Genomic DNA, 22,347 nt, shown 5'->3' with positions numbered 1-22,347 from the left:
TTGCTCACTCAGTAATCTATCCCCAATATCCAAATGACTTGACTGTTTGCTGTGGCACCTAGGAATACACAGCAAGATCCTTTCAGACCTGAGAAAATATGTAACTTAATATTAAAGAAAGTAGCGCATGCATTTATATAACACTTTTCACATTCTCAGGACAACCTGAAGGGCTTTACAGCCAATGAATTAATTATTTCATCAAGTCCAGCTTCAGCTTCCAATGCTGACCTGTCTTTTGGTAGTATTAGTTAAGATCTGATTGTTGGCCAAAGCACCAGGAGAACACTTGCTTTTACTCAAATAGTGCCATGGGCTCTTTAATATAATGCATGTGAACCACCAGAGCTGGAAGATAGGGCTTAGTTTAACCTTGTTTTGTACTGCACTGGAATATTAGCCTAGATTATGAGCTCAAACCCTGGTATGTGGCTCAAACCTGCAACCATATTACCTACAGGCATACTGAACCAAAAGGATATTACTGCACTGCAGTACAAACTCTAGGAGCATGTACAGTAGTTATTCCCTCTATCCTTCCTCCCACCTCCCCTGCAAAAAAAAAATTCATTAGTGTCCTAACTGTACATTATGCGACTTGAATTATATATCTTCTATTTCTAAATAGAATGATGTCTAAACTGACTGCAGCATTTCAGCATTTACCTACGTAAGTCCATGCATTTCAAAGTAATTCATTGTGAAGCACTTTGAGACATTAGAGAGCTGTAGTAAGCTGCTTTATGAATACCGGTCGTTTTTTTCTGATTCAGCAATACTGTAGCATTTTAATTTTGCTGAAATGTCTTGTACTTTACTGATCACTTTGAATTTCTCAGATTTTCTACCGTGTAAATATATAGTTAGGTTATTGCTTTCTAATACACATAGTGGGGAAATTGAGATTTTTGTTGCATTTTATATGTGCATCACGTTTTGCTCTTTTTGCTTAATTTTGAGTTTGTTCAAGTTTGTCACGGCCACCGTGTTCTGTTTTAATCCAGCTGTCAACCTTGACTCCAGAGAACTATTCGGTGACCTCTGGTGATGGTCTGATTTAATTGGGGAGGTTGAAAAGAAAATGTAACTACTAGACTAAGTACATCTTCAAGTTGGATGTTCACTGTGGTGGGGGGAATATATATTTTGATTTAAAGACTTTAATATACTGACTTAACATATTGTGGGTTTAGCTATATACGCGTGTGCCACTTCAATTTTTTTTATTCTTTCATGGGATGCGGGCATCACTGGCCAGGCCAGCATTTGTTGCCCATCTTTAATTACCCTTGACAACTGAGTGGCTTGCTCGGCCATTTCAGAGGGCATGTAAGAGTCAACCACGTTGCTGTGGGTAGGGAGTCACATGTAGGCTAGACCAGTAAGAATGGCAGATTTCCTTCTCCAAAGGCCATAGTGGACCAGATGGGTTTTTACGACAATTGATAGTTTAATGGCACAATTACGAAGACTAGCTTATAATTCCAGATTTTTATTAATTGATTGAATTTAAATTCCACTGGCTGCCATGGGTAGGGAGTCACATGGATTTGAACCTGTGTCCCCAGCTTGCTTTAAAACAGCTAGTTAGTAGCAGATTAGGGCTTTACACTCCTCTGTATGAAATGAAATGCTAAATAACATGTATGGGGAAACGATGGGGATTTGGGGGCATCAGTTCCCATTGATGCACTGGACGGGGGCATCAAGGTGTTACATGGGGATGTTAACTACCAGGAAAAATACCCACCAGCTGTGAATTTTGGGAACAGTGTTGCCAGATTGGGCTTTTTTTTTAAACTGTACAGGAAAGAATGGCTTTGGGTGGGTACCTGATTTTTGGTCCAGTTTGCTCCACTCCCTAGCTCTTTCCCCACATCCCTGCAATTTTATCTCCTTCGAATATTTGTCCGATTCCCTTTTGAGAGCTACTATTGAAACTGTTTTAACCATCCTAGCATGCATTGTGAAGCTACCTACCTATCACCAGTTGGAATAACATAAGCTGCAGATCCCTATGCCTGTGCTTAGAGCAGCACTATTCAAACAGTCGCACAGCTCTAGATACCACCAACATTCCTAACTCCCTCTAGCATAACATGTTTGGAACAGAGCTCAGGATCGCTCTTGCAGAAAGGACACAGTTATTCAGCTAAGCGATTACCTACTCTTGTGCTTGTTTTCTTCTGAGAGGAGACTGCACCATGAGCAGCAAACACAGTATTCTAGGTTCGAGAAAGTGTATGTAAAATGCTGTCTAATGTAGGAATGTTTGGGGCTCTAGGCAGCAGTACAGGGTGGAGATGATTGTGTTAGTGACTGCTGAGATCTGATGGTTCCACTGCCTTAAGATAAAATATACCAAGAAACTTGGTGGGTGGGGGACTGTTGGGCTTCTTTTGAGCTAGTTAAGCAACATAACATTTGGCTAATTTTGGTGTTTGGTTGAAAGGAAGGGAGGAAGCATTCCTGCTCCTTCTGGCCCAGAATCAGTGCTGTAAAGGCACTTACCTTTCCTATGAATCAGTCCTCTCCTCCCATCAGCTGTTGAGTTTCCTAAGGCCCAGAAAACCCAGCCAGCCAGAGTTAAACCTGGAAAACAGATTAAATATGAGGCATGCAGCCTTATAATATCTGAATATCCAATCCACCTCCTGGGAGCTGGAGAGTTGGTCTTCTGTTAAAACTGAAAGTGGGTGGATTAGGGTCAGGTTTGATATCTTCAAAATTTTAACATCCCAGCCCACCCTTTTTTTTGTGGTTAAAATTACCCCAAAGACCTTAATTGATATTAAAAACGGCATTTACATCTTAATTTATGATTTTGTAATGTTAAGTCCAAAATTGCATTAATCTTTTAGTCAGAAGATGTTATCCAGACTGCTTGCCATAGTGATTTGTAAGTATTAATAAAGTAAGGGGAGACCATTGAGGATAGTCTCAAGCATTCCTTGCCATTGCGATCGAATAGTTCCTTGGCGACACCCAGGGTGTCAACATCATCACTACTTATTCAAGTTTCTGTCATTTTTGAAAGATGACATGTGAGCCGCATGGAAGATGGCAGGATCCCCAAAGACACATTGTACAGCGAGCTCGCCACTGGTATCAGACCCACCGGCCGTCCATGTCTCCGTTATAAAGACGTCTGCAAACACGACATGAAATCGTGTGACATTGATCACAAGTCGTGGGAGTCAGTTGCCAGCATTCGCCAGAGCTGGCGGGCAGCCATAAAGACAGGGCTAAATTGTGGCGAGTCGAAGAGACTTAGTAGTTGGCAGGAAAAAAGACAGAGGCGCAAGGGGAGAGCCAACTGTGCAACAGCCCCAACAAACAAATTTCTCTGCAGCACCTGTGGAAGAGCCTGTCACTCCAGAATTGGCCTTTATAGCCACTCCAGGCGCTGCTTCACAAACCACTGACCACCTCCAGGCGCGTATCCATTGTCTCTCGAGATAAGGAGGCCCAAAAGAAAAGAAATAAAGTAAGGGGAGACCATTGAGGATAGTCTCAAGCATTCCTTGCCATTGCGATCGAATAGTTCCTTGGCGACACCCAGGGTGTCAACATCATCACTACTTATTCAAGTTTCTGTCATTTTTGAAAGAGCCTGAAATTATGGTGACTGACTATTGCCTAAATATTCAATTACAACGCGCCTGTTTTACAGCAAAGGCCTGGGCACGCTTATACAGTGCTAGAGGTATGCTGAGCGCCATATTGGGTCGTTTCTTTTAAACTGACTGACTTCTAAATGCCTCATGATCATATTTAAATAAGGGTTCTGTGCTTGTTGTAAAAGGCTTTTGTGAAATTGGTTTGCCCCAGCACCTGACTTGCTACATAATAAACTTGCATAGCAACTTGTGGCACCAACAGGCAGCGAGGAATCTTCTTTAGCTGTGCTATTTTAAGGGCTCATTCTTACGTTTTAGTTGCTGGTTTGTTTTTTGTAGGCTGCTGGTTAAGTTCTAGGTGTTAATTTTGCCTATTTTTCTGCCTTCTACTTCTAAAGTTTTTGCTTGTGTTGGATTGTGTTTATCTTCCTTCACAACAGTTTTACTGCAGTCATGAATGGACAAATAGGACTGTCTTTGGGGCTTGAGATCTAGGGGTAGTAGCTAAGAAGACAGAAGAGAGCAAGAGCAGCAGGGAGCAGAAATAAGTAGCAGGGCACTACACAGCAGAACAAGAGAAGACCATTCTGTCCCTTGAAACTGTTTTGCCATTCAATTAGATCATTTAATCTGTACCTCAACCCTAGTTTTCTACCTTTGATCCATATCCTTTGATAGATCCCCTTAACTGAATTTTTTTTTAATTGCTCTCAGACTTTAAACTTCAATTGACCCAGCATCTGCAACCCTTTAGAGAAGCGAATTCCAGATTTCCACTAACATTTCTTTGAAGAAGTGTTTCCTGATTTCACTCCTGAATAGTCTAGCTCTAATTTTAAGATTGTGCTCTTTTGTTCTAGATTCTGCCACTGGAGGAAATAGCTTCTCTGTATCTACTGTCAAATCCTTTTTATTGTTCTAAATGCCTCAATCAGAACACCCCTCTCCCTTCTAGCCTCAAGGGATTTCAAACCAAGTTTATGCAACTTGTCCTCATAATTTACCCCTTTAAGTCCTGCTTGAGTCTTAGAATGGTTATAGCACAGAAGAAGGTCATTCAGCCCATCGAGCCCATGCCTATACTCTGCAAGAGCAATTTAGCTAATCCCACTTTTCACCCCCCCACTCCCCATAGCCCTGCAGTTATTTTCCTTCCAGGTTCTTATCCATTCCCTTTTTAAAGTCTCAACTGAATTTGCCTCCACCATTCTTTCAGGCAGTACATTCCAAATTGTAACCACTTGTGCATTTAAAAAAAAAAAAATTTTTCCTCATATATTGTGTTTGTTTCTTTTGTCACTCACCTTAAATCTGGTTCCTTGGGTTCTTGACCTGCCATTGGAACATTTTCTCTCTATATACTCTGATTAGACCCCTCATGATTTTGAATACTTCTGTCAAATCTCCCCTCAACTCTTCAAGGAGAACAGCCCCAACTTCTCTAATTTATCCACGTAACTAAAGTCCCTTATCCCTGGATCCATTCTCATAAATCTTTCCTGCATCACCTCAATCCTTCTCATCCCTCCTAAAGTGCAGTGCCCAGAACTGGACACAATACTGTAGTTGAAGTTGAACCAGTGTTTTGTAAAGAGTTATCATAACTTCCTTATGTTTGTATTCTATGCCTCTATTTATAAAGCCCAGCATTCTGTAAGCCTTATTAACCACTTTCTCAACCTACCCTACCACTTTCAATGATTTGTGTACATATACCTCCAGGGCTCTCTGTTCCTGCACCCACTTTAGAATTGTGCCCTTTAGTTTATATTGCCTTCCCTCGTTCTTCCTACTAAAATATATCACTTCTCCACATTAAATTTAGTCAGCCATGTGTCCACCCGTTCCACCAGCCTGTCTGTGTCCTCTTGAAGTCTATCTCTATGCTCCTCACAGTTCACAATACTTCCAAGTTTTGTGTCTTCTGTAAACTTTGAAATTGTGTCCTATACACCCAAGCCTAAGTCATTATTATATACTAAGAAAAGCCATCATCCTAGTACCCGACCCCTACAATGAGGAGACAATACCAACAGCAGGTCATCAGGCAGGACGCCCTCCACCCTAACTTCGCTGAAGAGTGATCTGTCAGTTGGCATTGCATCATTAAGGAGACTATCACTGAGCCCAACTCGTGCTTTGAACTAAGTCTACCTTAACGTCACGCTGTCATTCCAGGCTGCAACTGGTGACAAAAGCGACTTCTCTGTTTGCTGTTTACTCTTCTATCAGAATGAGATTTTAAATTCCTGATCCTTGTTTCCAAATCCCTTCATGGCACAACCCTCCATCTCTGTAACCTCTAGTCTTAGAACCTCTAAGATCTTTGTTCTTCCAATTCTGGCTTCTTGTACATCCCCATATTAATTGATCTATCATTGGCAGCTTAGACCCTAAGTTCTGGAATTCCCTCCCTGAACCTTTCTGCCACTGTATCTCTTTCTTCCTTTAAGACACGGCTTTAAATCTACCTGTTTGACCAAGTTTTTGGTCATCTGTGCTAATACTACTTATGTGGCTAGGTGTCATTTGTTTGATAATGCTCCTTTGACATGTCTTTGGGTGTTTTATTACATTAAAGACACTTTATAAATACAAGTTGTTGTTGAGGTCACTGAGGCGCTCTATAAAAGGAGGAGTAGATATATTACTTTCCCAATGAATAGAACAAAGCAGGGCGAGAGAGCACTAGGCTTTGCAGACATCCTCAGGGTCAAGTGTGTCATAGACAGGACCAATATTGTCTTGCATTCTCCCCATTACCAGCCTGGTGTCCTTCTGAACAGAAAAGGACTCAACGCCTTCAATATCCACCTTATTTGCAACCCACAGGCAGTGCATCATCCAACTCTGTGCTCAGTTTCTGGTAGAGGTCATGATTCAGTTATCCTGTAACTGTCCTCTGCTGTCTTCTAATGAGACTGACCAGCGACAAGCTAGCTATTGGTAACAAGAGACTTGGCTTGACTCACAATTCTTGTCAGGAGCCCAGGCACAGCTACAAATAAGCATGTGAGACATAAGCAAATCGCCAGTGTGCTCAAGCAACACTGCTGCTACCTGGACCTTTCGGGAGGAGTTTTGCAGTACAACCCTGACCACGTATCCGGATTTATGATTAACCGCTGCATTACTTTGTGATGATGAGGGGCCATCTTTTACCAGCAACTGGGCATTTAAAAACTGCAGGAAGAGGAGAACAAAGTGCAGAAAGCACTGGAGCAGTATTAACCACCAGTGCCGATGGATGTCAGAGTTGTTGGAGAACAATTCATCCAAAAAAAACTATTAGATCATGGCTGATCTGTGTCTTAATCCATTTAATCACCTTGGTTCTATATCCCTTAACAAAAATGTATCCAACAACTCAATTCCATCTAAGTATAATATTTAAAGGAATAATTAAGAATCATGATTGTTTATCCCTGTAATGCCTGTCTGTGCTTGTTTACCTATTGGAGTGCTCCATTGAAGTGCTTCCCCCATTGGCTACAGGTTGACAAGTGGGAGGCTGCTGAGCTTTTTTGAGAGCCCTTCAGATAATCATTGTGGGTGACCTCGAGCAGCTGTGGCCCTAATTGGCCCAACTGCCAGATCTCTGGGTGGGCCTGGGCATTCTTGCCCAGCTGATCCTGTAGCGTTAACGAGCACTGGCAGAGTGGTTGACAAGGAAATAAGCATGCTGTCAATCTGAGACATTGGGTTCCTCTGCCTGGAGTCAAGGCCACACTCCTGGGGCTACACATCAGCATTTCTGTAACTGTACACGAGAACAGCGTGCAGAGGTGATGTGATGCCCCCAACAACATTGGCCCCCAGAGCCAAGACGGCTGTCGCAACAGTGTGAGCTGCTATGCAGTTGACCACGTATTTGACAGATTGATCTCCAAGCTCATCAGGGGCCCTTAACTCTTTTCTCACATGGCCACTGCTCGCTGGTCCCTTTCCAGCGTCAGCAGTTGCTTCTGTCCTGAAGGCTGCAACTGATCTCTCTATTTTGCTACTTTTGAGGGCAGGTATAGAGGATGATATTGACACAGGTGTTTGCCCTATTGTGGCCTTTCCCAAAGGATGGGTTGGCCAATGAGGTGTTGAATGCCTTTCAGACAAAAGAACTAGCCCACCCCTTGGCTGGCATTTTACAGTCCCCAATGAGCAGGCTGGTGACGGGTGGGGCGTAAAATCGAGTGGGAGGCCTGACCTGACCATCAATTAACTTGCCTTCCATTTTTCACTTTGTTGCTGATCTGCACAAGCTTAAAATAACTAACAAAACCATCTTACTAATCCAAAAATTAAATTAACATTGGAGCTAATTACCTGTGATAGAGTGTGTCCGACCCGACCCAATCAGAGCCCGAATGCCCGACCCGGAAGTGCGACCCGAACCTGACACAGGTCATCGGGTCCCATCAGGTTCAGGTCAGATAGCAGGCCTTTACATTGTCTGGCACTTGTATTGCGCGAATGTTACTTGCAACTTATCAGCCCAAGCCTGACCGTTCTCCAGGTATTGCTGCATGCAGGCATGGACTGCTTTCGTATCTGAAGAATTGCGAATGGTAATGAACACTGTGTACTCATCAGAAAATATCCCCACTTTCTGATCTTATGTTGGAGGGAAGGTCATTGATGAAGCAGCTGAAGATGGTTGGCCCTAAGACTCTATCCTGAGGAACTCCTACAGTGATGTCCTGGGGCTGAGATGATTGGCCTCCAACAAATACAACCATCTTCCTTTGTGCTAGGTGTGATTGCAACCAGTGGGGAATTTTTCCCCTGATTCCCATTGGCTTCAGTTTTCTTCGAGCTCCTTGATGTCAAGGGCAGTCACTCGCTTCCTCTGGAATTCAGCTGTTTTGTCCATGTTTGGACCAATACTGTAATGAGGTCAGGAGGCGAGTGGTCCTATTGAAACCCAAACTGAGTATCAGTAGGCAGATTATTGCTGAGTAAGTGTTGCTTGATAGCACTATCGATGACCCATTCCATCACTTTGCTCATGATTAAGAGTAGGCTGATAGGGATGTAATTGGCCGGATCGGATTTGTCCTGCTTTTTATGAACGATGCATAACTGGGGAATTTTCCACATTGTTGGATGGATTCCAGTGTTGTAGCTATACTGGAGCAGCTTGGCTGGAGGCACAGTTCGTTGTGGAGTGTGTCTTCGGTACGACAGCCGTACTGTTGTCAGGGACCAAAGCCTTTGCTATGTCCAGTGCTTTCAGCCATTTCATGATATCATGTGGAGTGAAGCCAATTGGCAGAACACTGGCATCTGTGATGCTGGAGACCTCAGGATCAGGATCATCCACTCGGCACTTCTGGCTGAAGATGGCTGAAATATTTGCAATCTTGCCTTTTGCACTGACATGCTGGGCTCTGCCATCGTTGAGATCGGGAACGTTTGTGGAGTCGCCTCCTCCTGTTCGATTGTCCACTACCATTCACAACTGGATGTGGCAGGACTGCAGTGTTTTGATCTGATCCGTTGGTTGTGGAATCGGTTAGCTCTGTCTATAGCATGCTGCTTCCACTTCCTAGCATGCAAGTAATCCTGTGCTGTAGCTTTACCAGGTTGGCATCCCATTTTTAGGTGCTGCTCCTGGCATACACTCTTATGCTCCTCATTGAGCTAGGGTTACCCCTCCCCCCTGGCTGGTTGGTAATGGTAGTGAAGGATTTGCCAGGCCATGAGGTTACAGATTGTGGTTGAATACTATTTTCCTGCTGATGGCCTACAGTGCTTCATAGATGCCTGGTTTTGAGCTGCCAGATCTGTTCTGAATCTATCCCATTTAGCATGGTGATAGTGCCACACAACATGATGGAGGGTATTGCCAGTGTGAAGATGGGACTTGGTCTCCACAAGGCCTGTTTGGTGATCACTCTTACCAGTCCTGTCATGGACAAATGCATCTGCAACAGGTAGATTGGTGAGAATGAGGTCGAGCAGGTTTTTCCCTCTTGTTAGTTCTCCAGCCTCCTGTGCAGGCACAGTCTGGCAGATATGTCCTTCAGGACTTGGCCAGTTTGGTCAGTAGTGGTACTACCAAGCAACTGTTGGTGATGCACATGGAATTCCCCCACCCAGAGTGCATTCTGTGCCCTTGCTACCCTCTGCTTAGGTGCCAACTGATGAGTATGACTGTCATCTGCTTATTTGACTGTTCTGTAGCAGTTTGATACAACTGAGTTTACAACAGTCGATGGAAGTGGGTGGTGACCCAGCTTTTGCAGGTGGCATATTGCTGGTGGCGGTCAATTAAAGACTGAGAGCTGCCAGCCCAATTGGAGGGCAGCAGCCTCAGCAGTGCCATTGCTATTGGTGGCTGTTGCTGGGGCTGCAGCTCCTGGAAGAGGGCACCTCAATGGCCTCATTGGAAGGGTGCCCTCAGATTTGTGTTAGGTTTGGGGAAGCTACGGCCTGGTTGTCAAGCCTGGGTGATGGTTGTGTGGGGGGTTGTTGTGGTCATGGAGCATCAGGAGCATCATTGCCGTGAGGTAGCCATTGCCGCTGGGGGCCCCCTCCCCCGGAGCCTGCTGGGAGGCTGCTAGGTTCCACTGGACGGTGGTGGCCCCTCCCAACGTGGACAAAATGCCCGCGGACATGGGAAGTGGCCCAAGCCAGCAACTTTCTTCCGGCTGGCCGACTGCTAGCTAGTAAAATTACCACTATGCTGCCGTTCCCATTAAGGAACCTGAGGTTATGGAAAGTGTTAAATAATTGCAAGCTCTTTCTTTTAATGCCATTGAATATTGAAAGAGGAGCTTCTCTGTTATTGGAGATTGTCAGTGGCTGACATTTGTATGGCACTAATGTTACTTGTCACTTTGCAGCCCAAGCCTGGATGTTGTCCAGGTCTTCAGATCTGATCCCGTAGAAGAGTTTGGATAAAGCTTTTATGTTTTCCAATGATAAGACTGCTTGAATAACCAGTCTAGTTGTATTCCTTAGCTGCCACTCCTGGGTGAAAGTAACTGTGCTTCTGAGCTATATTCAAGGCTGTCAATTAATTGCCCACAATTCCAGGAGAATAAAGTACACAGGCAGAATTATAGAAGGCAAAGTGAAATGGAATTATGTGAAAGCTTGCAAGCATCCTCTACAGTGGAATTAAGCTTGTTTACTCATCTGTCTATTTCTGCCTAAAAATTCTACGTACAACAATTGCAGATTACAAATGAAGGTTATTAATTGAAGAATTTTCCCCCACCTCCAGTAAAATTTGCTGGGAATGGAAATGCCACTATATTTGCTTTCTTTCTAAAATTTATATATTTTTTTTAAAATGGTTTTAACCTTGGAAGGTTCTAATTTTTTTCCCCAAAAATATTAATAAAATTTGTTTTAAAAAATACATTACAAAACAATTCAAATTGGACATTTCAGAACGTGCAGTAGAGATCAGATTCTTTTGATACAGAACATGAGGTGCCTCACAACTTTTTGCCATTTCACCACATTACAAGAAGGATATAATTAATCTGGAGAGAGTACAGAGGAGATTTACAAGAATGTTACCAGGGCTGGAAAATTGCAGCTATGAGGAAAGATTGGACAGGCGAGGGTTGTTTTCCTTAGAACAGAGGAAGCTGGGGGTGACTTAATTGAGGGGCCTAGATAGACAGGAAGGACCTAATTCCCGTAGCAGAGAGGTCAATTACCAGGGGGCACAGATTTAAGGTAATTGGTAGAAGGATCAGAGGGGACAGGAAAAAAGGTTTTTTTCACCCAGAGGGTGGTGGGTGTCTGGAATTCACTGCCTGGATCGGTGGTGGAGGCAGAAACCCTGAACTCACTTAAAAGGTACCTGGACATGCACCTCAAGTTCTGTAACCTGCAAGACTACAGACCAGATGCTGGAAGGTAGGAGTAGATTAGGCGGCTAGCTTTTTTAGCCGGCGCAGACACGATGGGGCAGCACAATGGCGCAGTAGTTAGCACTGCAGCCTCACAGCTCCTGCCTGTGCGGAGTTTGCAAGTTCTCCCTGTGACCATGTGGGTTTCCGCCGGGTGCTCCGGTTTTCTCCCACAGCCAAAGACTTGCAGGTTGATAGGTAAATTGGCCATTGTAAATTGCCCCTAGAGTAGGTAGGTGGTAGGAGAATTGAGGGAAGGTGGGGATGTGGTAGGGAATATGGGATTAATGTAGGATTAGTATAAATGGGTGGTTGATGGTCGGCACAGACTCAGTGGGCCGAAGGGCCTGTTTCAGTGCTGTATCTCTGACTCTATGACTCTGATGGGCTGATTGGCCTCCTTCTGTGCCATAACTTTTATATGGTTCTATGGTCCTATTGCATTTTATGTACAATGTACATTTGCATTACATAGCAAAATCATTTTCTGGTGCATACAGCCCGAGGTGTTTTACACGGGTTCCAGTCCCTTGGTATACTGTGGCGGGAGCAGCTTACACAATGGCCTTTCCCCATTGAACCTTTGTGGTGGCTGCCCCAAGCTTTAGTGTGTCCTTCAGCACATAGTCCTGAATCTTGGAATGTTTCAGTCTGCAGCACTCAGTTGTGAACATCTCTTTGCACTGGAAGACCAAGTTTCAGGCAGATCAAAGTGAGTCTTTCACTGAGTTCCTCCAACAGTAGTTGATGATTATCTAAGCGTGTGTCCCTGGTAACAGCCCGTAGAGCACAGAGTCCTGCGTTATCAAGCTGCTCGGGATGAACCTCGACAAAAACCACTGCATCTCTTTGTAGACCTGCTTTGCAAAGGCACTTTCCAGAAGGAAGTGGACGACAGTCTCTTGCCCACCGCAGCTGCCTTAAGGGCAGCATGTGGAGGCAGTGAGACTCGGGGCGTGTGGGGAGGGCCCTTCTCACTGTCAGCCAAGCTATGACTTGGTGCTTGTTTGAAAGTTCTGGCGATGAGGCATTCTGCCAAGTGAATTTGACAATCTACTCTGGGAACCATCTGTCAGGATCCACCATCTCCTTTTCCCACAGGGCCTTGAGGACGTTACGTGTGGACCACTACCTAATGGGCTTGTGGTCACAGACCTGAAACGTCAACTCTGCTTCTCTGTCCAGATGCTGCCTGACCTGCTGAGTATTCCAAGCACTTTCTGTTTTTATGTCTGACTCCAGATTTGATTGGAAAACTTTCCAATTCCCACCTATTGATTGAGACTGCACTACTGATGTTTGGTGTAGAGCAGTTGGATTCAATTTTGGATTCCCTCCCCAAACCCCATTTTGGAGAGCCTGTCCATGTAGGTGTGCAATATCTTATCAAAAGTCTTCTCCTGGTCCAAGCTGATGAGGCAGGTGTCCACCCACCTGTCTTGTACATAGGCGATCGTATCCTGAGTAGCGTGAGGCTGAGATCTTCCTGCGGGCCGGATATAGTACAGGTCTGATCAGGGTGAATCACCAACTCCAGAGCAGACTTGACCTGATTGGCGACGACCTTGGGCAGAATTTTGTAGTCCACATTAAGCAGTGAGATGGGCTGCCAATTTCTGATTTCTGTCCTCTTCCACCTTCCGCTTGTAGCTGAGGGTGATGATGCCTTTCTTCATGGAATCTGATATGCTGCCGGCCAGAAACATATTTTCGTACACTTCCAGCAGGTCTGGGCCGATCCAGTCCTACAGAGTCGAATGCAACTTGACCGGTAAGCCGTCTCTTCCAGGAGTTTTACTCGTCTCAGAAGACCTGACTGCCTTCGTGAGCTCATCCACAGTTAGCGATTTGTCCAGACTCTCCCGCGTACAGTCATCTAAGATCTCTGTGATAGAGGACTGGGAGGCCTTGCTGTCTGTGGGCTTTACGTTGTACAGCCTGGTCTAAAAGGATTTGCTGCTCCTTAGCATGTCAGATTGTGATGACGTTACCGAGCCGTCCTCTTCCTTCAGGCTGCTGATCATCAAGCTCTCTGTGCCCCTTTTGGAAGGAGAAGCGCGAGCACATCTCTTGCTGCTCCACGGTGTGGACTCTGGACCGGAAAATGATCTTGGAGGTCTCTGCGGCAAAGAGCAAGGCCTGCTGGCTCTTCACCTCTTGGAGATCCTCCTTGACCTCGATCCCCACCGACTGCAGTAGGACCAGATTCTGCATGCTTTTCTGGAGTCGGGACATTTCCCTCTGTGTGTGTCTCTCTCTTGCCCTCTGAACCCCTTTGAGGATGAAGAACCTCTTGCTGTTCGCCTTGATCGCTTCCCAACAGAGTGTCGGGAACTCAAAGAGGGGTTTCATGTTTCTCCGACCTTTGTAATCCCTTTTGAGTTCCTCAGTGTTCTGTGGGGTCAACAGTTTTACGTCCAGCTTCCATGTCCCCTACCAACTTGCTGGTTGTCCTGTAAGTGACAGTCCGCCAGTAGGAGGCATTGGTCAAAAAAGAACACTGGCTTGATGTCTGTGGATCTGACGGTGAATGCACAGGGTACAAACAAGAAGTCAATCCTAGAACCGATGGACCCGTCTGGTCTCGACCAGATGTATCTACGTTCGCTCCGTCTACAGGGTTGCTAAAGACATCATGCAGCTTGGCATCTTTTACTATTTCCATCAGGAGTCTGGACGTAATGTCTATTTGACTATTCGCCCTGTTGGCTCGTTAAGCTGCATCAATGATTCTGCTTGGAATGACCCGCCTGGATGCCGCCAGCAGCAGTTGGAGCTGCTGGAAGATGGTCAACCACTCGCTGTTTTGAGCTGGGACGTACACGTTGATTAACTGGAGCGGAGCATTTTTGTGTGTTATGTCTGCTATGAGGAGGCGATCACCCACCACCTCCTTAACTTCGGAGATGGCGCAGCAGTATACCCAGGCCAGAGGCACAGGAATCATTTCCTCCTGACCAGATCGATCACCCGTGGGACCACCATCACAACCGTTGCCCATACGTGCTGAGGGCAGTATTCCACGCTCCTGCTGAAACAGCAGATTTGCTTTGACCATGGCAAGATAACCCCAAGGTCAAAACACATCGCATAGTGGACTTAATGCTACGCACGTTAATGGAAGCAATCTTTAAACCCATTAAAATGGTATGTTGCTTACCACTCCAGGTGTCATTGCTGGTCCCAGTCCTTGGGTATGTTCCTGCATACCCATAGTGTTCACAAACTGTTGCACAATTCTTGAGCTCAGAAAACTGTCCTAGTCATTCAAGGGTGTTTGTTCTGCTGGGGTGACATCCGGATGTCTTGTAGGCAGCAAGGTTTGGACTGTCCTCTGCTGGTGGTGTCTTTCCCTGTTGTTGCTCCCAGCTTCCCGGAGCTGGATGCGGTGGGTGTCTCGCTGCGTTCAGCGCTTTGGGGTGCGCTGGGCCCTTTGCTGTTTCCAGTGTTTTGGAGCTGGGGGGCTTTCTTTTCCAGCTCCTTTGTGTTCTGTCGCTTTTCCTGGTTTCGTCTTTCCTGCCCTTCCTCATCCGATGAGGAGCAGCCGCTGTAGTCTGTCTCAGACATTAACCTCCTCTTGCCACTGGTTTGGGTAGTGGCCTGTTCCTTTTTTTTGGGCCACCTTGTGGTTTTCCTCCTGACCACTTGCCACTCACCCGGTTGTCCTTTTCCTGGCTCCTCCTCCATTGTTTCTGTCTGTTGAGGAGAAGGTTCCAGGAACAGGATTGGTGTTTGGCAGCTTGCTGCAGCTCCCTTCTTTCTTCTCCTTGTCTTCCTTAGACAGATTTTCCTTGCTGGAGGCCTTAGCAGGTGTGGGGTTGCGGGCCTCCTCTGCAGCACCAGTCACATACCTTCCTCCTGCTTCTCCTTGATTCTCGCTGCCTGTACATAACTCGGGAAGCAATTTGGGCAAGACTTGTAGAGGTGGCCTGCTTCACACCAGTTGCAGCACCAACGCTGCTGGCAGTTCATTGTCTGATGGCCTTCCTGCTTGCAGGTCTTGCAGATGACTGCAGTTGGCCGCCACATGACTAGATTTGCCATAGGTACAGTAAACTCTGGCTCTCCCCCATAGACCAAGAATCCCTGACTTCCCCTGATAGCGAGGATGGCTCTGTTGGCATCCACCTTCAGGGTCACCCTGACCTGCCGCTTGCTGCTCCAAATCCTGAATGGGTCCTTGACCGCAGTGCCACTCCTGGCCACTTCGATATACCTGGCGAGGAAAGTGAGCACAACAACGACAGGAATATGGGCATTGTAGAGATAGATGGTTACCACCCGGTTCCGTTGTGACGGCAGCATAAAGAGCGGCTTTGCCATGAGAATCAGTAGCGGCACCTGGTTCCTTCTCTCCTTGAAGACTTTCAGGTACTTCATGCATCCTGCCACATTCTTGAACGTCATGTCAAAGTAGCCACTGCTGGGGAAGTCTTGCAGGCAGATGATGTCCACAGCTTCAAATCAACAGCATTCAAAAAGGACTCGCTTAATGAAGAAGGTCCGGTCCATCCTCCTTTGCTATTTTTCACCGTCACCTTAACGGTGCTGTGCACCCTCTGGCCTGGAGCTCCGGTGTTGGTTGCAGCTAATTTTTGCTTAAAATCTTCCCAGGACAGACACTAAGACCCAAACCAGCAGGAAAATGACAACCACGGGAGGACTCCAATCCCAAAGGGTGGAATGCCATAAAACGGTGCTGAAACTGCACCCTCCCCAAAAAAAAAAAGCACCAGCTGCAGGAACAAGGTCTCCCCCCTGCCAGGTAAGTATTAGAGAGACATAGAGACATAGATTCATTACAGCACAGAAGGAGGCCGTTCGGCCCAGCGAGTCCGTGCCGACTATCTGTAGAGCAATCCAACAGCCCCATTACCCTGCTGTATCCTCACAGCCCTGCAAGTTTATTTCCCTCACGTGCCCATCCAGTTTCCTTTTGAAATCATTGATCATCCCCACTTCCCCCACTCTCGTAGGCATGATTGTTGCCTTTGCAGTAACACTATTGCAGTATGGTTACGCTAAATTCTTTCAAATACATGCTACAAGTACATTCTGGTTATGGTATAGCCAGAAGTTAAAAGTTGACAATAGAATTTACCATCATTGGGTTTGGGGGAAAGCCAAATTTCCACAAATTGGCATTTGTAGCAATATACCAGATATATTTATATGACTGGAAATAATATTGCAGTGACTGAGCTATTTTAAAAAAAAAATGGAGTTGGAATAGCAGGAGGTAGATGATAATGGGTGGTAGCTTTCCATCTGAGAAATCTTTCATCCTGAAACAAAACAGAAAATGCTGGAAATTTTGTACCGGTTACTTAGCATATGTATCGATGAAAGACGGGTTAACATTCTGGTTAACCCTTCTGTTCAAAGTATTGTCTGTTTTCAAGACCATATATGTGATACAATTTTTTTTGAAAAACCTTTAGTTTTGCTGTCCAACAGGATCTGTAATTGACCGGAAGACCACCTAAAATGACCAGCTGGGGTGTGTAAGAAAATTTGAATCTGATAAACCTGTTATGATTGCAACTTAATCCATTTGTTGTGTTCCACAAAGTCCAGACACAATGCAATGTCTTTATCAGTAGGCATACAGAGAAATAAACACAATTGCTCTTTTTTTTTCCCGGGATGGGATCAATCCTTTTAATGCCAACACTCTACACATTGTTAAGGAAAGCTCAAGATCTTTATAAAAAGCCCCTGTCAGGCATACTGCCCCTGCTGATTCATTATGGCATGACAAGTATTATTGTGAACAAGACTCGCAGAAATGAGAGTTCCTTTAAAACAACAGGTGCCAACTTGTTTCTCATCCTGGCCAATTGTCCCAGTTCTTCTTTGAAGACTCTCTGGGTTATCTCGCAACAGAAGTAAGTCAACAGGCATGATTCACACATCCTGCACCTCAACAGAAACTAAACAGTAGTCAGCTAATGGGAATCATGGGAATAAACAGCTTAACCTTTTTGTTATTTCTAGCTACAATACAAATCCACAAGCCATTTAGAAGTAACAAGAAAGCAAAAATTTCAATCATATGAGATTAAAACAACTCCTAAATCCTATGTATATATGTGCACATGATTAGATTATTTTACAGGGGTGCTGCTTGTGTCCTTTTTTTTTTAAAGATAGCCACAGACTTTTGGATTAAGTACCCATACTTAACAAGCGAAGGGGACACAGAAACCTTTTATTATACTGTATTTAGGTATGTCAATTATAGTTGGCTTCATTTCTGATGATTCCTGAGCTTGGAACCTTAAGCAAGCTGTGGGAAAAGCTGATCCAATCCATCTTACTAAAGGAAAGCATGCTACTTAGTGAGTACGCCACATACTTTATCAGTAGTATGTTTTCCCAGTGTGTTCCTGATCTGCTTCCAGGCTAGTTCAAAGTAGTAAATTCACAAAAGGGGACTGAATGTAGTATGTGGAATTTCTTTATTCTAATCAATCTTAAATGATAAACCTAAAGAATTTTCACTGCACAAAAGTTGGTCAAGCTTGAGTGGGTTCAACATTATTAAATTGCATATGAGATTTGAATATATTACTGTTTCTGAAGTATAAAATTAGTTTGGACTTGGTTAGTAGAGAAGTTGAAATTGTAATATTTTCCTCATCTAATTTGTAAATTCTAATTGGTGTTTAAAACATGAAAATACAGTATAAATCTACATCGTAATGTCAAATTAAAATTTTATTTGAATAACTTTTAAACCATCTTCAAAGACAGCTTTGTACATTGGAAATACATTCTTACCTACCATCTGAATGTTTAGCACATGTTCAAATTCTCTCTTCTGTAAATTTATGTTGAATTTCAAAACTGTTTTTAAGAATAATGCTTTTTTTCCCAACTTTTTCAGAAGAGGTAGACTACAATCTCTTTGGCACAGATTCACTGACACGAAAGAAGAAACCTTTGGGTGGTCTCCGTAATGATACCCTCCGAAAAAGAGTTCACCTTAGCATTAGTATTCCTCAAGACTTCAGACCTGTCTCTTCCATCATTGATGTGGATATTCTGCCTGAAACTCACCGGAGAGTCCGATTGTACAAGCATGGATGTGAAAAACCCTTGGGATTTTACATTCGAGATGGCACCAGTGTGAGGGTGACTGCTCACGGACTAGAAAAAGTTCCAGGTATCTTCATCTCGCGGCTCGTGCCTGGAGGCTTGGCTGAAAGTACAGGCCTCCTTGCTGTTAATGATGAAGTTCTAGAGGTGAATGGGATTGAGGTGATGGGTAAAACTCTTGATCAAGTTACAGACATGATGATTGCAAACAGTCACAACCTTATAATTACGGTAAAGCCAGTGAACCAGAGGAACAATGTCAACCGCAGCAGTCGTATGTCTGGCAGTTCTGGCCATTCCAATGACAGTACAGCCAGTCATCATAGTCTCCCCTCTGCCCATGTGGTGCAGAACTATAATCCTGAAGATGAAAGTGATGAGGAAGCTGACATTATTATTGAGGGATGTAGTGAGCCACACAGCGTTCCAATTAAACTGCCATCTTCATCCTTCACCAGTTCTCGAACAAATGGTGGTAATCTGAGTCAGAGACTGCAGAAAGAGCTGACACTCAATGGCTTCACTAGAAAAAGCAATGAAAATATACTTAAAACACTGAGTGCAATCAAAGCTGAGGCAAGGCATAGCCTAGCTCTTAGTAGAGGGGGCATTGAGGAGGACGGAACAGTGATAACGCTTTGAAATGTTTGGTTTGGATTGATGTAAAGTGCCAATGGAGAATATTGAACTTAGATATGCTAATTTTTACTTTTTTAATTTCAAAGATGTTTTTGGGAACATTTCCCTTGTTTACTGGAATTCAGCATCTTACAGGATGTTTTTTCAGTTGCCTTTAGTGCTAAGGCTAATACTATTACTCAAATATAGTTAGTACATGGATGTGGACATTAAACCCATAAAATTATTTTAAATCGAAGTAAAGTTTTTAATAAACTACATTAAAAAGCATAATACCAAATTATTTTTAAACAAAAAAAAAGTGATATCCTGTGAGCAAAAACGATCGTGTTTTAAGCATCACTTATTGGATACATTTGTTGCAATAATTATGGAACACCAATATAACTATTTTAGATTCTTCAAACATAACCTGGCCGTGGATTGTGGCTGTTAATCCGTGCATACCCATTGAATTCTAGATTATGTTTAAAATTATTTTTATTAGATAATATAATGCTAAAGACTAATGATTGGAATTAGCAACCGTAGTTTAGACTTTTGCAGCATAAAATTGTCCAATCCAGTATACAACTGCAATGTTTTATGTTTGTATGTTTTAATGTTGAATATGTTTGGAATTTGGTCACTGCAAATTTTGAGAAACATGTGTACAATAGAAAATCCCTTTTGGAGCTGAAAATAATATTGCCCTATCAGCGAATTAGAGACTTTGACAATTGGTAGTTTGTAGAGATTAATGGGTACCTAAGAGTGATGTACGCAGTGGTAACGTAATCAAAATCTTAAGGTAATATAAATATCAAGAACAAAGCTTGAGCAGTTTGTAATTGTCATCTGAACCTCTAAATTAGGCTGCAAGTCACTTTATGGTATGCTGTTTATAATGTATACATTTCCAATTTTATATGTAAGATGTACTCTTATTTTACCTCTGTTTTGTATCTGCAGTGGCTGTCAGTGCACCTGTTTACCCACTAAATACAGAATATGGAAACCAATGTTACACTTTGTCTTGTACAGGAAGCAAAATTTTTATAGTGAATTTGGATTAATAGTTCATATTAGCTTTATTTTCAGTTTTCTTTTGTCTCTGAGGAGAGTTTTTAGTACTTATCCCTTTATTACAGTTCTAATTGGCCCAACAATGAGGGTGCAAACCAGCAATACTTGGTCAGCTATTCTGTGACCTTGCCCTATCATACCTTCTCTTTTGTTCTCTCTTGCCCCACCCCCGCTTTACTTGCTTAAAACCTATTACATTTCTTATATCTGCCAGTTCTGAAGAAGGGTCACTGACCTGAAACGTTAACTCTGCTTCTCTCTCCACAGATGCTGCCAGACCTGCTGAGTATTTCCAGCACTCCCTGTTTTTATTTCAGATTTCCAGCATCTGCAGTATTTTGCTTTTATTGTATACTTGGTTCGTTAATAGTTTGGTAAAGTACCATTACATTCTGCACCAAAAGCCTTTCAGTTTAATATGTTGATCTGTGCCTTTTATTACAAATTTAAACAATTTGCAGCATTTCCAATGATGTTTTCAGTAACTTTGAGGCAACCTTTTTATGAGAAAACTTTTCTACTTCTGGTTGTAAAGCAGTAAAATCCTGCACTCTTCATTTAGTCTCTTTATACACAGATTCCAAGAATCTGCATCAGCAATGTTCAAGGAGGTTTATCTTCCTGCTGCACTAGAATTTTTCTTTTGTGATCGCCATCCATTGTTGCTCAACAGCTTGCAATGACTCATGCATCAGTACCCCAAGTTCTTCTCTTACTTTGCAGTCTTGAGTACTCAGTCCTGCAGGATACGTACTTAATTTGATTTGTCTCTACCTAATTGCATTTTACTGCATTTATCTGTATTGAGAGATATCTCTGCAGATATGGGCCCATTCTGCAATTGTATCTGCCAGTTGTTGTTCTTTCTCCTCCTCTGATATTCCACTTTTATTATTATTGTTTCTAAGTACAGAGCCTAAATAGTTATAAAGTATCTCCAGCACTTCTTTTAAAAATTCCTCATCGCTTTAGAGACTGCCGCTTTGTTGCATGTATTTTGATGTGCTTGTAAAAGTGTTTGCTATCACTTTTGCTTTTATTCATACTTCTTTGGCCCATCAAATTCCCAATTTTCTTACCCTCTGCTTTGGTATTTCTCCTTGGCTTGTTCTGTATTACTAGCCATAATTTCATCATGCGTCTTCTCCTGAGACTTTTTTGCACCTTTTATTCCAGGTCAGAATGTTGTTAGTCTAGCATTACCTATATCATACTTAAATATGTTCCACTGCTGGTCTGGTGCTGTGTCAACTTTTTCCTTCACTTAAAACTTGCTGCTTTCTATTCCAAAACCTTTTGACGTATTTTGTATGGTCTACCTTTTAGATTGCTTACTTGTTCCAGTTAATTATCCAGCAACAGATATCTTACTACTTTCCAAATGGGACTTAAACATAGGAAATAGGAGCAGGAGTAGGCCATTCAGCCCCTTGAGCCTGCTCTGCCATTCAACTAGATCGTGGCTGATCATCTATCTCAACGCCATTTTCCTGCACTATCCCCATATCTCCATATCTTTAATATGTAGAGACCTCTGTCTTGAATATACTCAATGAGCCTCCACAGCCTCTGAGGTAGAGAAATCTAAAGAAATTCCTCCTCATCTCAGTCCTAAGTGGCCTACCTCTTATTCTGAGACTGTGTCCCCTGACTCTAGACAACCCCTAGCCAGAGGAAACATCCTTCCCGCATCAACCCTGTCGAGCCCTGTAAGAATTTTGTATGCTTCAAGATCCCCTCTCATTCTTCTAAACTGTAGAGAATAGAGGGCTAGTCTACTCAATCTCCTCATAGGACAGTTCCACCATCCCAGGGATCAGTCTGGTGAACTTTCATTGTACTCCCTCGATAGCAAGTATATCCTTCCTTAGGTAAGGAGACCAAAACGGTACACAATACTCCAGGTGTGGTCTCACCAAGGCTCCATACAATTGCAGCAATACTTCTCTACTCCATACTCAAATCCTCTTGCAATAAAGGCAAACATACAATTTGCCTTCCTAATTGCTTGCTGCACCTGCATGTTAGCTTTCAGTGATTTATGAACAAGATCCCTT

General features: G+C 43.5%; 1 protein-coding gene across 1 annotated transcript in view; it reads left to right on the top strand.

Moving 5' to 3' along the window:
- The window catches only part of pard6ga (par-6 family cell polarity regulator gamma a), a 47,361-nt gene extending 27,163 nt beyond the window's left edge, over window positions 1-20,198 (top strand). The window contains exon 3 of the mRNA XM_068050235.1: window positions 18,375-20,198. Coding sequence (XP_067906336.1) covers window positions 18,375-19,228 — 854 coding nt within the window. The 3' untranslated portion in view covers window positions 19,229-20,198. The remainder of the gene's footprint in view (window positions 1-18,374) is intronic.
- The last annotated feature ends 2,149 nt before the right edge of the window (window positions 20,199-22,347 follow it).

Source organism: Heterodontus francisci, chromosome 2 (assembly GCF_036365525.1).
Source record: "Heterodontus francisci isolate sHetFra1 chromosome 2, sHetFra1.hap1, whole genome shotgun sequence".
Classification (NCBI taxonomy): domain Eukaryota; kingdom Metazoa; phylum Chordata; class Chondrichthyes; order Heterodontiformes; family Heterodontidae; genus Heterodontus; species Heterodontus francisci.
Note: the sequence above shows the minus strand (reverse complement) of the source record. Positions and strands in the feature narration are given on the sequence as shown.